The 14,041-nt window shown below is 33.1% G+C and overlaps 1 protein-coding gene across 1 annotated transcript; it reads right to left on the bottom strand.

Annotated features, from left to right (window-relative positions):
• Positions 1-3,799: 3,799 nt before the first annotated feature.
• On the bottom strand, positions 3,800-11,709 carry LOC149185008 (leucine-rich repeat receptor protein kinase HPCA1-like). The gene is made up of 19 exons (XM_089415522.1): positions 11,616-11,709; positions 11,381-11,501; positions 11,160-11,231; positions 10,717-10,791; positions 10,562-10,633; positions 10,337-10,480; positions 10,158-10,232; positions 9,982-10,053; positions 9,061-9,132; positions 8,903-8,971; positions 8,732-8,806; positions 8,568-8,639; positions 8,332-8,469; positions 7,608-8,101; positions 7,354-7,500; positions 7,108-7,250; positions 5,117-5,342; positions 4,769-5,007; positions 3,800-4,285 (listed from the first exon to the last, which is right to left on the bottom strand). The coding sequence occupies exons 1-19, from the start codon at positions 11,707-11,709 to the stop codon at positions 3,800-3,802; spliced, it is 2,886 nt and encodes a 961-aa protein (XP_089271648.1).
• Between the last annotated feature and the right edge of the window lie 2,332 nt (positions 11,710-14,041).

The raw sequence follows: 14,041 nt of genomic DNA, 5'->3' as shown, positions 1-14,041 counted from the left end.
GCAAGTCCATTTGGAAGCAAAAATGCTCCCCCTAAATGTGTGATTCCCCATCACACTTAGGCAATGCACATAAGAATAACTACATTGCTGCCATATTATCATGAGTATTAATAGAATCCAAAACATATCGATAGTTGTTCCAAAACAATCAACAAATGTACATGGTTGATGAACTAAAATAAAACTACAATAGAAATATATTTGAAAATGAAAGTGCACTTCAAACCTCAAGGACCCCCCTAAACACATGCATCTCCTGCAATATGCAAAATTTTCTTCATGGGCACTTTTGATATGATTTCACAATTAAAGATTTTCATGCAACTCATTATGCAACCATATTCTCCCCCTAAGACCATGCAGGCCTTAATTTTTGGTGGAAGTTCCTTGCTACTCTTTTCTCCTCCAAATTTTCATCTGTTGATCGTTTTTCTCCTTATGCGGTTGACCTTGCATATTCTCCTCTCTTTGGTTGGATCTCCTAAAACACATGGGAAGCTTGCAATCTTTTGCCTTATGGCCAATATTGTCACACCAAAAACATATGTGACGAAGGAAGAGAGGAATAGGTTGATGTCTTCTATTGGTATAATTTACATTCCTTGCATGTGCCCTACAATCAATAGCCCTATGGCCAAAATCATTGCATGAGTAACAATAACCACAAAAAGGATTATTATACGTGACAGATGGATATTTCCTTTGCATGCATGCTTAATGTTGCTTCTCCTTTGGCTGTTCCTAGTGAGTATAAATAGGGCACAAAACTAGATTTTATCTCCCCTCTCTCTCTCTCTCTCTCTCTCTCTCTCTCTCTCTCTCTCTCTCTCTCTCTCTCTCTCCCTCTCCCTCTCTCTCCTTTGACTTTTGTTGAATTTCTTCTTCTTATTGCATAAATTTTGATGTGAATGAGTGAGTGTGTGATTGGTCTCCAAAGTGGTTGAGTTTCCTTCTATTTATACACATCTAGGAGGCCAAATAATTTGCCCTAGGGTTGACTTGTCCAAGGAGGGTCGACTTCTTCTTGTGGAGGAAAAATTGACTCTTTTGACTCAAATAAAAATAATTTTATTTTTCTTCCAAGAAGTCCAAATGGGACTTTGACTCAAATATGTTTCTTTGACTTATATTAAATTTTATTTTGGCTCAATAAACCCTAGAAGCATGAAGAACATGCTTGGACTAGAAATAAAATAATAATATTCATCATAATAAATGAATATAATTATTACATCAATATTACATTTGAATTTCATTACGAAGACCCACACTAGATACATTTTCAACAATGAGAGGGAAATGGCGAGGGGAGGTGGGGAGGGAGGGAGGAAGTGAGTGGAGGGTGGAGAGAGGCATAAAGTGAGGGAAATAGAGAGGTAGAGAGAGTGAAATAAACTGAAGGAGGGGGGTAGTTAGAGAAAGAGAGTGAGAGAGAGTAACAAATATAAGACAAAGTGGGTGAGAGTTAGTGGGGTAGAGAAATTTAGACATGGAGGGAGAGATAGAGAGGAAAAGGGAAAGGAGGGAAGGTAAAGGGGGAGATATTAAGCAAGTGATCAAGCAAAAGAGAGAGATGGCAAAGGAAGAGAGGGGCGAGAGTTCAAATGTTTTCCTAATAAGAATGCATTCACATTCTTGTTGAGTGTGTTTTTTTTGCAACATGAATGTGTGCACATTCTTGTTGGATAAAATATTTTTTCCAACAAGAACACATGTACATTCTTGGTTATTATTTTTTTCAAGAAGACTGTGACATTTTTACCCAACATGAACACACGTGTTCCTAAAGCAAACATGCATTGTTTTCATTTTAATTCTTTTTGGGGACAAGACTTACAACTCTAATGTACATGTTTGTTGAGTTTATTTCTTTATATATAAGTCTACAATGGTAAACCTAGTTGTGGTTGCACTAGAAATACATTGAAACTTCCATTTTTTTTTACAGCTTATCAATATATCATTTCTTATATTTTTTCTATAGGATAGGTAATCATTTGTGGATGGAAGTATAGAAAATTATGGATTTAATTGTGTAGATTCCAAATATATAATTATTTTCAAAAAGTTTACATTGCTCACTCGTTTTAATATATTTCGTAATCTTAAAATACATCTTGTATTTATGGAATAACTTTTTGCATCTTAACCTATATATCTATCTATATATATATATATATTACACTTTACTACACTTACAATATATAGTACACTAATAGACTATATATATATATACTAGAGACTTACAATCTAAAAGGAAAAAATAAAATTATTTGATAATGTTAAGGCCTTTTTATAATGGAAAGTATTGTGATTTGCCCGATATAATAAGTTTCATCATCCTAAAAAATGTAAAATTAAGGTATAAATTTTGAAAAAAGAAATTGTGCATAAGAAAAATATGTTCCTTAACACTCAATAACTTTTTATAGCGAAATTCCATTGTTTATGTACTCAAACTTACATTAACATAAACATATACATCACATTTTACATGAAAAATAAGGTAGTCTTATTATATATACAAATTATATATTTGGTAAGTTAATACATTTTTTTACATTTTATCTTTTTACACTATATTCAAATTCATCGTAGAATTACTTTAAATAATCCCGAAAATTAACAAAATGTTGTATTTTTATATTTATATTGTCATTAACACATCATGAGATATCATCATTAATGTACATTCATCCATATCTATTCTTCCAAACATAAAACAAAGATTCCTTTCCCAGAATTTTTTTAAAAATTATCATAAAAACACTTTAAGCCAACCATAATTAAGAGAACTTTAAAACTTACGTTAAAAAAAAATGAATAATGCTTCCCACAAATATGGGCCAATCAATATTAGTATTTAGATATATTCATTTTTTCAAAAAATGCGTTCATTTTCTCGGAAATGCATTCTATTTTTTATTCCTTTGCAGCCTCTTTGCTTAATTTTCTATTATACTTTCATATTAATTTTTGCATGATACAACACTAATCATCACATCATGTGACAATACCTTGTGAATCCATGTTCTCGCCTTTGACATCTTTCATTTAATCACGTCGTTATAACACAATTTACATGGTTCAATCGAATATTGTTCAAGCTGGGTTATGACCAAGGCTCTAATTATGTTTTTTATTTAATAATTAAGGAAAATCAGTAATTTTTTATGTAAATTTTAATTGTAATATAAATTAATATAGATTTATTTTAAATACGAATCTAACATGAAGAGAGAATTAATTTTGTTATTGGCAATTTTTTATGAGTAGACATTATTTAAATATTTTGTATAGTGTTTTTTTAGATTTTAATTTTAATTTATATGAGTAAAATTTCAACTTTGATGACGAACATACATTATTATACATCATACTGAGCTGTAAAATAAGTCTCTCGTCTCAATTATTCTGCGACCCAGTAAAATAAATTTTTAAATTTAATTATTTTTCTTTGAGAAAATTACATTACAATTTTGTTTATTAATTCATTTTGCTAAGAAACATACTCATAGGAGTGTTGATCCATCCCTTCGTCATATCACAAATTGTGTCATGTGTATGTGGATGTAGTGCAAGTATAGGTATCAGTTGTGCTCAAGTTCCATATTATTAGGCACAAAGTGTTCTTAATTGGATATTAATGCTTATCATTGTGTTGGCAAAATATACAACAAATTCTTACACGATTCCTTTGTGCTCAAGTTCCAAGTTCCATATCATTATGTGGCAAAGTACTTGCCCAATAGGCTGCTTAACAGACTTGCTATATCTAGCCTATTAATATCAGTTGGGATCAAATATTAGAGTGGGTCACAGAGAATCCGCCGCTGTGATCAAAGAAAATAGATGAAGTTACAGACGCATTTGGATGGTGACCTCTCAGTAGAGAAGCTGTTGGAGAGTCTTGCTCTGTCTTTGTCGTGGCCTCGTATGGTCCTACCACAGATTCTACGATCGACTCCAGCTCCTTCACAACATCGCCCATTTTAGGACGCTTCACAGCCGAATCCCCAACGCAGCGCAACGATAAGCTTACGAAACTTTGAAGAAGTGTTTGAGAAATTGGAGAATCTTTGAGAAAGGGGTCCAGTATGTGGCGTCGGACGGTATTCACTCCATCGGTATCCATTGCTGTCTTCACCTCTCGGACCAGATATTTTCCACCTTCAATTAGGGGATGCTGAGACGTTAGAATTTCCAGTAATACAACACCAAAACTGTATACGTCGCTCTTGTGACTCAGTTGCTGCGTCATGTAATATTCCGGATCCAGGTACCCCTGCCCAACTCATTATTGTTCAGCATTTCACCGTTGAAAGCTAGACGCATTTTATAGTTTCGAATGAAGAGAGATTTTATGTAAAAAGATTAGTGGTAACAAAATATGAATTCAACCCATCCTAATTACAATCTTTAAAACGATACATCAATATTAATTAAATTAATTCACTCACTCAACTAATTTATTTGGATTCTGGCAAATACATCACCAATTTTTCATAGCCAATTTTTCATAGAGTCTAACATGGAAATATTCGAGAATCGGCCAGACACATGGTCGCGAGCAATTTTTTGACCGCGCTCATGTCTCTCCCATCCCCGAATATTCGGAGAATTAAGCTCAGGGGTCTATAACAGTAAGTATTTTAACTTGGGGACGCACTTAGATCCCAAAGTTTCCATGGAGAGTATATGGCAGTTGTAACACTTTAGATCTGGAAAAGATGGAAAGGTAATTTGGAAGTGTGCTGATGATACTTACAATGGTTCCTTTCACTTGAGTCGATACATAATTTTTATTCCCGGTGTCAGCAAAAAGTTTGGAAAGTCCGAAGTCGGCTACCTTGGCAACCATATTGTCGTCGAGCAAGATGTTGGACGACTTCACGTCTCTGTGTATTATGGGGGGATCTGCATGCTCGTGAAGATATGCCAATCCCCTCGCTGCCCCTAATGCGATATTCATCCTCTTGCTCCAATCAAGACGACTTCCGGTTTTGCCTGTTAATTGAATGGACAAAATACTTTTGTTGAATCGCGGCCAATTTCTCTGGTGAGCTAAGCAAATAGACAGGAACCAAAAGAGGATGAGATGTGAGAAGAAAATTACCTGAGAGATTATCTCTCAGCGTTCCATTTGGGATGTAGTCATATACAAGCATTTGCTCAGAGCCTTCCCCGAAACAAAATCCAACGAGTCCCACCAGATTCTTATGATGAACGCGAGACAACAGTTCTAGTTCCGTCTTAAATTCTGCAACACCTTGGTTAGACTCTTTCTTCGCCCTTTTCACAGCCACCATCTGTCCGTCATCGGGCAGTATTCCTTTGTACACCTGCATATCCGTACGAAAGTCACATGAATTTAGTGAGTCATCAGATATTCAATAGAACATTTGGCAGATATCTTTGTTTGTTTTGGTTTTCTTATAAATGTAAGAACATTTGGCAGATATAAAAAACAATTAATTCACAATAATAATTATGAGATAAATAGCATTGGTAAATAAAAGCTGGTAATAACGCTCTTCTTCACAACTAAAGTATAGAAGTCTATTAAACAATAGCAATAAGGAATATTGACTTACTTTAAATGTTATTTAAAGTAAAATTAGATAAATTATACTAGTTGGTTCGAAATTAGTTTATTAAATATTTTTAATGTGATTTTTCCAAAAATTTATTTCAATTAATATATTATTTAATTTTTAAATAAAATTTAAAATTATTTTGAAGCATTTAAATATACATTTTCCTGGTTTATAAAAATAAGATAGTTTAACTATTAAAATAAATTAATAACTTAATATTTAAATTCAGAGATATTTAACAAGGTTGAAATCTTATTTATATACATAATAATAATAATAATAATATTTACCATCCATCATTAATAATAACTATCTTATTTATTAAGTTAAAAATTATAATTATCATTTTTTTCAAGATTGTGAGTCTAATGGGCTGAGAAAAAGGTTTTTTTCACAACATTTTTCTGGTTATTTTTAACCATAATTTGGGTTTCAGTTCTTTACTGGTTATTTTTAACCAAAATTTGGGTTTTCATTTATTTAGTTTTTAGAATTTTATTGTTTCAGGGTTTTTTAGGCAGCTAAATTCATTAAAATCCAAAAATGTATTTTAAACAACAAAAAATCACTTTTCTACTTGAAATTATATTACTTTATGAAAAAACTATTTCAACTATAAATTAGACTATACTTAATTTTAAATATTAAAAATATTAACATATAAGTATATCTTTTTACTATTATTGAAGTTTTGATTATACTTTTAGTACTGATTAAATTTTGTGAAATTGCCTGATTTTAAATATTTTATAAAATATAAAATTTAAATTATGAATTTAATTAAGACTTTTTTATATCGAAAATTAATTTATTTTAAAACATTTATTTACTTAAGTAAATATTCATTTTTCTTATTTATAACCAAATAAAATATATTTAAAATCGAAACCAAAATGTGATGTAAATAAATGAAAATTTCAAATAAATATCATAGATAAATCCATTTAAATCCATCCTATTATAGTCGATCGATTAAGCATTGCTAATTTTACGCCTCTGATTTCTTCATAGATTCATATCATTACTTCATAAATCCATATCATCTGGAGTCCCAATCCCCTGTTTCCCCAGTTAAACCAATCAGAAATGACTCCAATCCCCTGTTATACCAGTTAAACCAATCAGAAATTTTGCAGAGTATCCCCTGTTTCCCAGTTAAACTCATCAAAATTTATGGAATCAGAGGCTGCAATATTAAATTAGTATACATTCATCCTAATTAAAGTCGGTAGTAGATTTGGGGTTGGTATTTTTTCACCCCTCTCATCACTTCACAAATCTAAACTCTTTTTGAGTCACAAATGACAATCCCCTGTTTTCCATCAGTTTAACAAATTGAAGTTATGCATGGTCCTAAATATAATTGATCTGCATTGAGTGGTTTCATTCATGTCGGGAGAGGAGCTAGTTGATGGCGTGACTGTTTATCGCTCTCAGTTATCCGAGATTAAGGTTAGAGCTTGTTTTTTACTGTACAAATAGCTTATATGACACTACTACACTTTTATACCTTGCCATAGCCTCCTGAGCCAATCTCGTTATCCCTGGAGAAATTGTTGGTGGCCATTTTCAGTGTTTGAAACGAGAAAACTCTGATAGTTTTGAGTTTGGGAGAATCTCCACTATGTTGACTGCTTGCTGCATCCCAAGAAGCTGAAGAAAAGCTAACAGAAATTAGTTTCTGTTTCCAACACCAATTTACATATGTAAAAAGCAGAAGCAGATTCTCAGATTCCCCAACAATAGGATCTCATACCGAATGGGTTTGATAATTCAATGGCCTTTGCTGCTTTCTTCCTTTGCCATAACGCGTAAATGCCTACGACGATGATGGCACAGATCGACACTGCTACAACAACTGCTATTCCAATTATGGCCCATGTATTTAGAGACCCCGACCCTTCTGAAATCAAACAGCCAGCAAAATAGTTCATACATACGTACACTACACTTTAAAAGATGCCATATTTGTCGAAAACCTGAACTAAGAGTAAAGTTACAGTTCCTCACCTCTTAAAAATATGTAAGACGATGGTATGAAATAATAAGTTCCAAATTCCTCAGGCGGTCTATATCTTTGATTGCTTAAAGAAAAACCAAGATTTATGATTTCCGATGGCTCAAAAGACTTCCTTCTGGAGGGTGGAAAAAGCCGGACTACTATATTCAGATACATGTTGGCATCAAACCGCATGCAACAGAGATATACTGACCCCTTCGTCAAGTTTAATTGCGTCCATAGAGATTTCTCTAGCTTTTGAAATCTGTTAATATTCGTCAAAGTTGAAAAGGAGGGAGCTCTTAAGACAATGGTGCCGACATATGGTATTGCACACTGACAACTCTGAGGATTAACTTTTTCTGAATCTTCAGTACAGTTGGTATCGTTTCCGCAATGCGCCATATCAGTGTGGTAGGACGTGTCTTGAGCATCGTCATCAGGGCGGCATATGGGGCTATTTGATATGAATGTTTGGGAATCACAAACTGGGTTACCTTCAAGTCTGCATGGCCAAAAAAAAAACAGATTTACATTAAGAATTGAAGGTGTACAACTTTGGAATAGAAGTAGATTAATATCGCATCATTTAATTGTCAGAAAGTTTCACATATCCAAAGATTTTTTTCCCTCTTCCCCTTCCTAGTCCAATAGATACTACAAGGTTTCCCGTACATATAAATGAATCAGAAATCCACATGAATCAGTTTAGAGGGTTATCATGGAAATCCATACGCCCAAGTCTTGGTAAGGTTTTTCCCCCATGGAACGTCCGTGATGTTGTTGTATCGAAGGTCTATCAATTGGAGCTGCTGACTGACACTTCCTTCCAAAATTGAGAGAGGCCCATCTATAGAATTATTGGAGAGAATCCTACGCCATTGGAAAACGAAGATCACTGAATTTTCAAGTTTGATCTTTCAACAATGTAACATTGAAGGTACTGCACAGAAAATATTAAATACACTTACACTGTCTCAAGTTGCGGTGAGCTAAAAACTTCAGAAGAAAGCTGCCCATTTAAATTACTGTTTTCTATCACACTATAGAACAAGGCAAAGGGAAAGGAAAAACCAGTTAGTTCGAAAGATAGTAAAGCTTAATTTATGTTGTATTTCAAACCCCTTGAACTTACATGGTGGTCAAAGATGCGAGAGCAGATAACCAGGTGGGCACATGGGAGACATCGAATGAGTTGTTACTCAAGTCCCTATAAAAGCAAATACCGTACACATGAATCTTGGAAGTCTTAACTTGATAAAATCAATTCGAGATCTTTTGAGCAGAGTTTGAACTTTCTACTTACAAGTACTGAAGATCTTTCATCAAAGATAAGTCAGGTATATAACCGTTGAGCTGATTATTTGATAGATGCCTGAAAAAATGCAGACAGTCAATGAATTCTTCTGGTCAATAACTATGATCTAACATCTCTGAACAGGCGCAATACATCGTTGATCTTACAATTCATTAATATTTTCCAAGCGTGCGATGTCGGACGGAATTGAGCCTTCCAAAGAGTTTCGATCGAGCCTCCTGTTAATCATGAAGCAAGATTTAATAGATGGCCTGTCAAGATATTGAGAACTAAGCAGCAAAAATATTGCTGCAGTATTTTAGATTATCAGAGTAAGAGAACATCGTTACATTGGACAGCCCTGCGTATGAATACGTTTCACATCTTACACTCCCTGCTTATGAACACTCTTTTTATATTCGACAGAAAAGCGATAGATACTCTTAGATATTGAAGATTCGACAGAAAAGCTAAGTACACTTGTCCTATTACCCCAGAAAAATTTCATTTTATCCTTAGAACATATTAATTAAAACAGTCATGCTTACATTTCCTAAACCTCACACATCTCTAATCCTTCAGGCCCCTCTACGCACATCGTGAAAGTATATTTCACTTGCAATAATTTCCTTCAGGCATCTCTAATTTCTTTTTCTTTTTCTTCAGGCATCTCTAATTTCTTTTTCTTTTTCTAGCATGGTGAATGGGTAATTAGTTAGAATGGGTAATAGTTAGAGTAATTTGACCCAGGCTTCAGATCAAACATAATTACTGTGGCTATAACACTAAGAGAATATCCAGTGACTAACACCCAGAGACCAAAAACCAGATATACCAAGAATTTATCTTTGTTAGAGCTAAGACTCCAAGTGAATAGAGGAACCTACTATTTTAACGCCAAAAATATTCCCATAAAATTTGAAACCAAATAGAAAAATGACATCCCAAACCACTCAGTCATCTTATTAAAAAAATCTAAAATAAATATAAGTGTAAATGAATATAAACTTTATTTCCAACAGATCACCAAAGAGTAGTTGGGGACTTTGTACTTTGAAATCCAATGGAAATAGATATGGGAGACTCACAGGACAGTCAAGGATGACACAGTCCCAATAGTTGAGGGGATCTTTCCTGTGAATGAATTGTCATCAAATAACCTGCAAAGAGTGGACAGTGGCTTTAGGTTGAGAATCTAATTTGATCAAAATAATTTATCATGAGTTGAATTAAATCCTTACAGTATAATGAATATGGTACTTACACATGTTTTAAGGTCATATTCTCGTGAAAAACCTCCGGCGGAATCGATCCATTCAGGTTGTTTTTATTCAAATGGCTTGAAGCATCAACAACATAACCACAAGTTGAAGGTAACAAGGTATAAAGTGCATATTCCTGCACGCAGTAAAAGTTTATCCCAAATAAAAATGTAATACTTACAAGTGACCGCAATTGACAAGCCCCTTCAGCTCGACTGGTAATTCTCCACCGATGCCATTGTTGGACAAATCGAATAAGTAGAGTCCCGTAAGATTACTCAATGATGGAGGAATAGTTCCCGATAAATCATTTGAATTCATGTCCCTACCAAAATCAAACGATTCACGGCGTCACAAAGTGTACTTGTTCATAGAAAAAAAGGGTTTTTTGGGAGTATTTTCTTACAGAGTAACCAGTCTCTGCAGTTTACCCAGCTCCTTTGGAATGCGCCCAGAAAACCTACACCCTGTCAATATTCTAAAACGAGCTAAAAATTAGTCGATTGTAAAGAATTGGAACAAGAATACCAACGATTGAATTACAGGGTTCAAAATGCTTACAACGTGTGAAGGTATTGCAAATCACCCAAAGTACTTGGAATCAGTCCGGTCAGGCCTGGATTGTATGACAGATCCCTGCAATGATGACTTTGTTCAGTCAATCTACTTATTATACCCTCTTATTTACCATGCAAACGCAAGAGGTAATTTTTGTTAATATTATTCGAATTGCATTTAAAGAAGGAAGATGCTCTGTTTAGAGGGTAACCCTGGAAGATCCATCCCCACTACAATGTGTATTCAAATGTTGGATAAAGTTTACACGGTGCATTGACGGCATTAAATAGAAAGATTATTGCACCAAGTAAACAAATCTCCGATATACACATGGGGGAGTTCAGCCAAATGAACTCTACTGAGCAACCTCAATATTCATTGGAGAAATGGGTTTAGACGGTATCTACTCTGTGGTACCCTTGCAATTACTTCATCAATCAACTTACAGAACTTGTAGTGCTGAAAGCCGCCCAATATCAATCGGCAATTGTCCATCGAGATTCATTGAAGAGAGCGTCCTGTAAAATTGTATCCATGGAAATATTCAGTTAGAAGCAACTCCCTACGTTTTCTGTAGAGCTCAAGAAAATTGCATAAACGGCATGGATATTCATTTAGTAGACAAGATGTTGTCATGATTTGAAGACAAGATGCACAAAATACTTACAGTGAAGTTATTCGGTTACCGATGCAAGAAACGCCATCCCATTTTGAACCACACGGATCTCCGCCTTTCCATGTCGACAGTGGGTTTCCCAGTTGCTTTCGTATCGACAACAGTGTGCCCACTGAACACATTGAAATGCATAATTACCCACTTATTTCAACATTAACACTGTTAAAATTTCTAACGAGTAAATCTACTTATTAGGTGCCCATTGACCAATATCGATAGAGCTCACCATCTCCGGTATCTGTGAATCCTGCAGTAATCACAAAAGAAAAAGGCAAAGGCACGCTGAGGAGGAGCAAAACAGAAGCAAAGCGGCGAGACATGGCTGACGCAGATACCAGTGAAACAATTAAAACAGAAACATGAAACATATCAGAGATCATCTATATATATATATATACTTGAGCTTTATGTCATGTTGGGTTAATTTCCGCATCGTTCGTTCATGTCGTTGACAGAGGTTTACCATTGTAGCCTAAGAGAGTTAAATATGTTTAAGAGTTAATGATATCGTGTCATCTATGGTATGAATATGTAATAAAAATTGTTTATAAATTTGAAGAATTCCATTGCAAAGTGTTAAATTTGCTAGATTGGTTAAGGTGAATGAAGATATATTTTAAGGGTGATTTTAAACGTAAAGGTTTGCATATTTTTGGATCAAGATTTTAAAATTAAAGTTCTATTATTTAATTTTGGTTCGAATGGGAAGCTGGTTGCAAGGGAAAATCAAAGGAAAAAGGAAACATATTTAAGTTATAAATTGATCTTGGGGAAGCATATTTAAGTTATAGATTAACAAGTTTAATGGCATTGATTTTGAGTTGTGAAGGGATTTTCTTATAGATTAAGATCTATGGGTGTGCTATCTCAACCAAAATTCCAAAATTGGTATGAAAGACAAAAATTATGTGTTGCTGGAAAGAAAGGCTAGAAACTTTGTTAGGTTGTGCTGGAAAGAAAGGCTAGAAACTAGACCACTAATGGGCCATTTCAAATGGTGTGGTCTTCCTTGAATAATGGTGATGAGTTAGTGTACATTCATCGTTGGTTAACGAATAAAACAAGGCAAGTATTTAAATTGTACTAGGTGTTGTGGTTTTCCTTAATAGTGAAGAGTGAAGAAGCATTTGCGATAGTAGCTAGTGATGGATGCCATTTTTTTATTGACAACTAACTTCTGATAGGTTTTTCCGCTTTGAAAACAAGAAATACAAATACATGGCAAGAGTTTAAACTATAATTTAGATAGTATTTGATTTTATAAATGGGATTAAGGTTGGACGTTACTAAAAAAGACATGCCCCCTTAAAATTAGCATTAGTGATGACTACAAGGGACATTGTTTTTTTTTTTTCAAATATTTAAACTAAAACTAACTTTTAATCTTTAAATAATACTCAAAGTTGCTTCTATTTTGAAAAATCTTATCTTCATTATAAATAAAAAAGTAAAGTACTAGTCCAAAACTTCGAAACATTTTACTTGAATTAAAACCTCTCTTTTTAAATATCACTGACATAACAATAATAACTCAATTTATATACATAAATAAATATAATAATAATTATATTCACCCTGAATTAATGACTAAATTAAAATAAACTTGGATATCTTTAATGTTTAAGATAAATAAATAGATTTAATTATTATAAAATTGAAAACATTTTTTGTTTTAATTTCAGTTGCACATAGGAATAATAGAGATATTTACAAATAAATTTTCAAAACTTCATAATCTAAATTTACATGAGTCTACTACGTCGAATGACCCTCGAAATTTCCGGAAGCATTCAAAACTTGTGTCCTCACGCTATAAAAAGTCATACTTTGTCGAAGAAGGGTAAATAAAAAATCAAAATGCCGGTGGGTTCAGGATGGAATAAGTTAATTTTAGAATGATATTTCTATTTTATTTTATTTTATTGAGATTGAGGGTGTAATACTAGTTTAAATCCAATTAGAATTTGTAATCATTGTTGTTTCACATCTTTAGGTTAATTAAATTGGAGCAAAACTCTCGAAACAACAATGATTCGCCAAAAGCAACATATCCCTGAAATTTTGATGAAAAATATGTATATATTGACCCATATGATAAGTGATTTATGCTTATGTATATACGTGATGAAAAATATGTATATATTGATAAGTGATTTATGCTTATATACATGATGAAAATATGTATATATTGATCTATATGATAGTGATTTATGTTTATATACATGATTATTATTAAAGAATGGAGAAATGAAAATGGAAAAAAGAATGTATGTCTTTGTTGATATGATAGTAAATTTTACTTTATTGGGCTTACACTTTCATAATTATAGTTGAAATTGGAATATATAAATATTGATAAATTAAAATTCCCATATCTAGTGTTGAAATTAGATTATATAACTATTAATAATATTAATTTTTTATTATGTAAATGGTACTTTTTAAAAAAAAATTCAAAAAATATCTCTCCGCTAAACTCGAGTCGTAATAAAGAAAACAAAAACTCTACAACGGTTAAAAAGTCAAAGTCAAGATGTCCATTAAATTTTAGTCAAAAAGTCATATGTCTATTAGTCTTTGCTTTAGCCTAATACTTGACTGAGTACACTGAAAACTAATATTGCCGTCTTCTGAATAAAATTGAAGGATAAT

The sequence above is a fragment of the Pinus tabuliformis genome, chromosome 3_2, assembly GCF_031772625.1.
Source record: "Pinus tabuliformis cultivar Carrire ecotype Pingquan chromosome 3_2, CPIR1, whole genome shotgun sequence".
Taxonomy (NCBI): Eukaryota; Viridiplantae; Streptophyta; class Pinopsida; order Pinales; family Pinaceae; genus Pinus; species Pinus tabuliformis.
The sequence above is the reverse complement of the archived record's forward strand: the minus strand, read 5'-3'. Positions and strand labels throughout refer to the sequence as shown.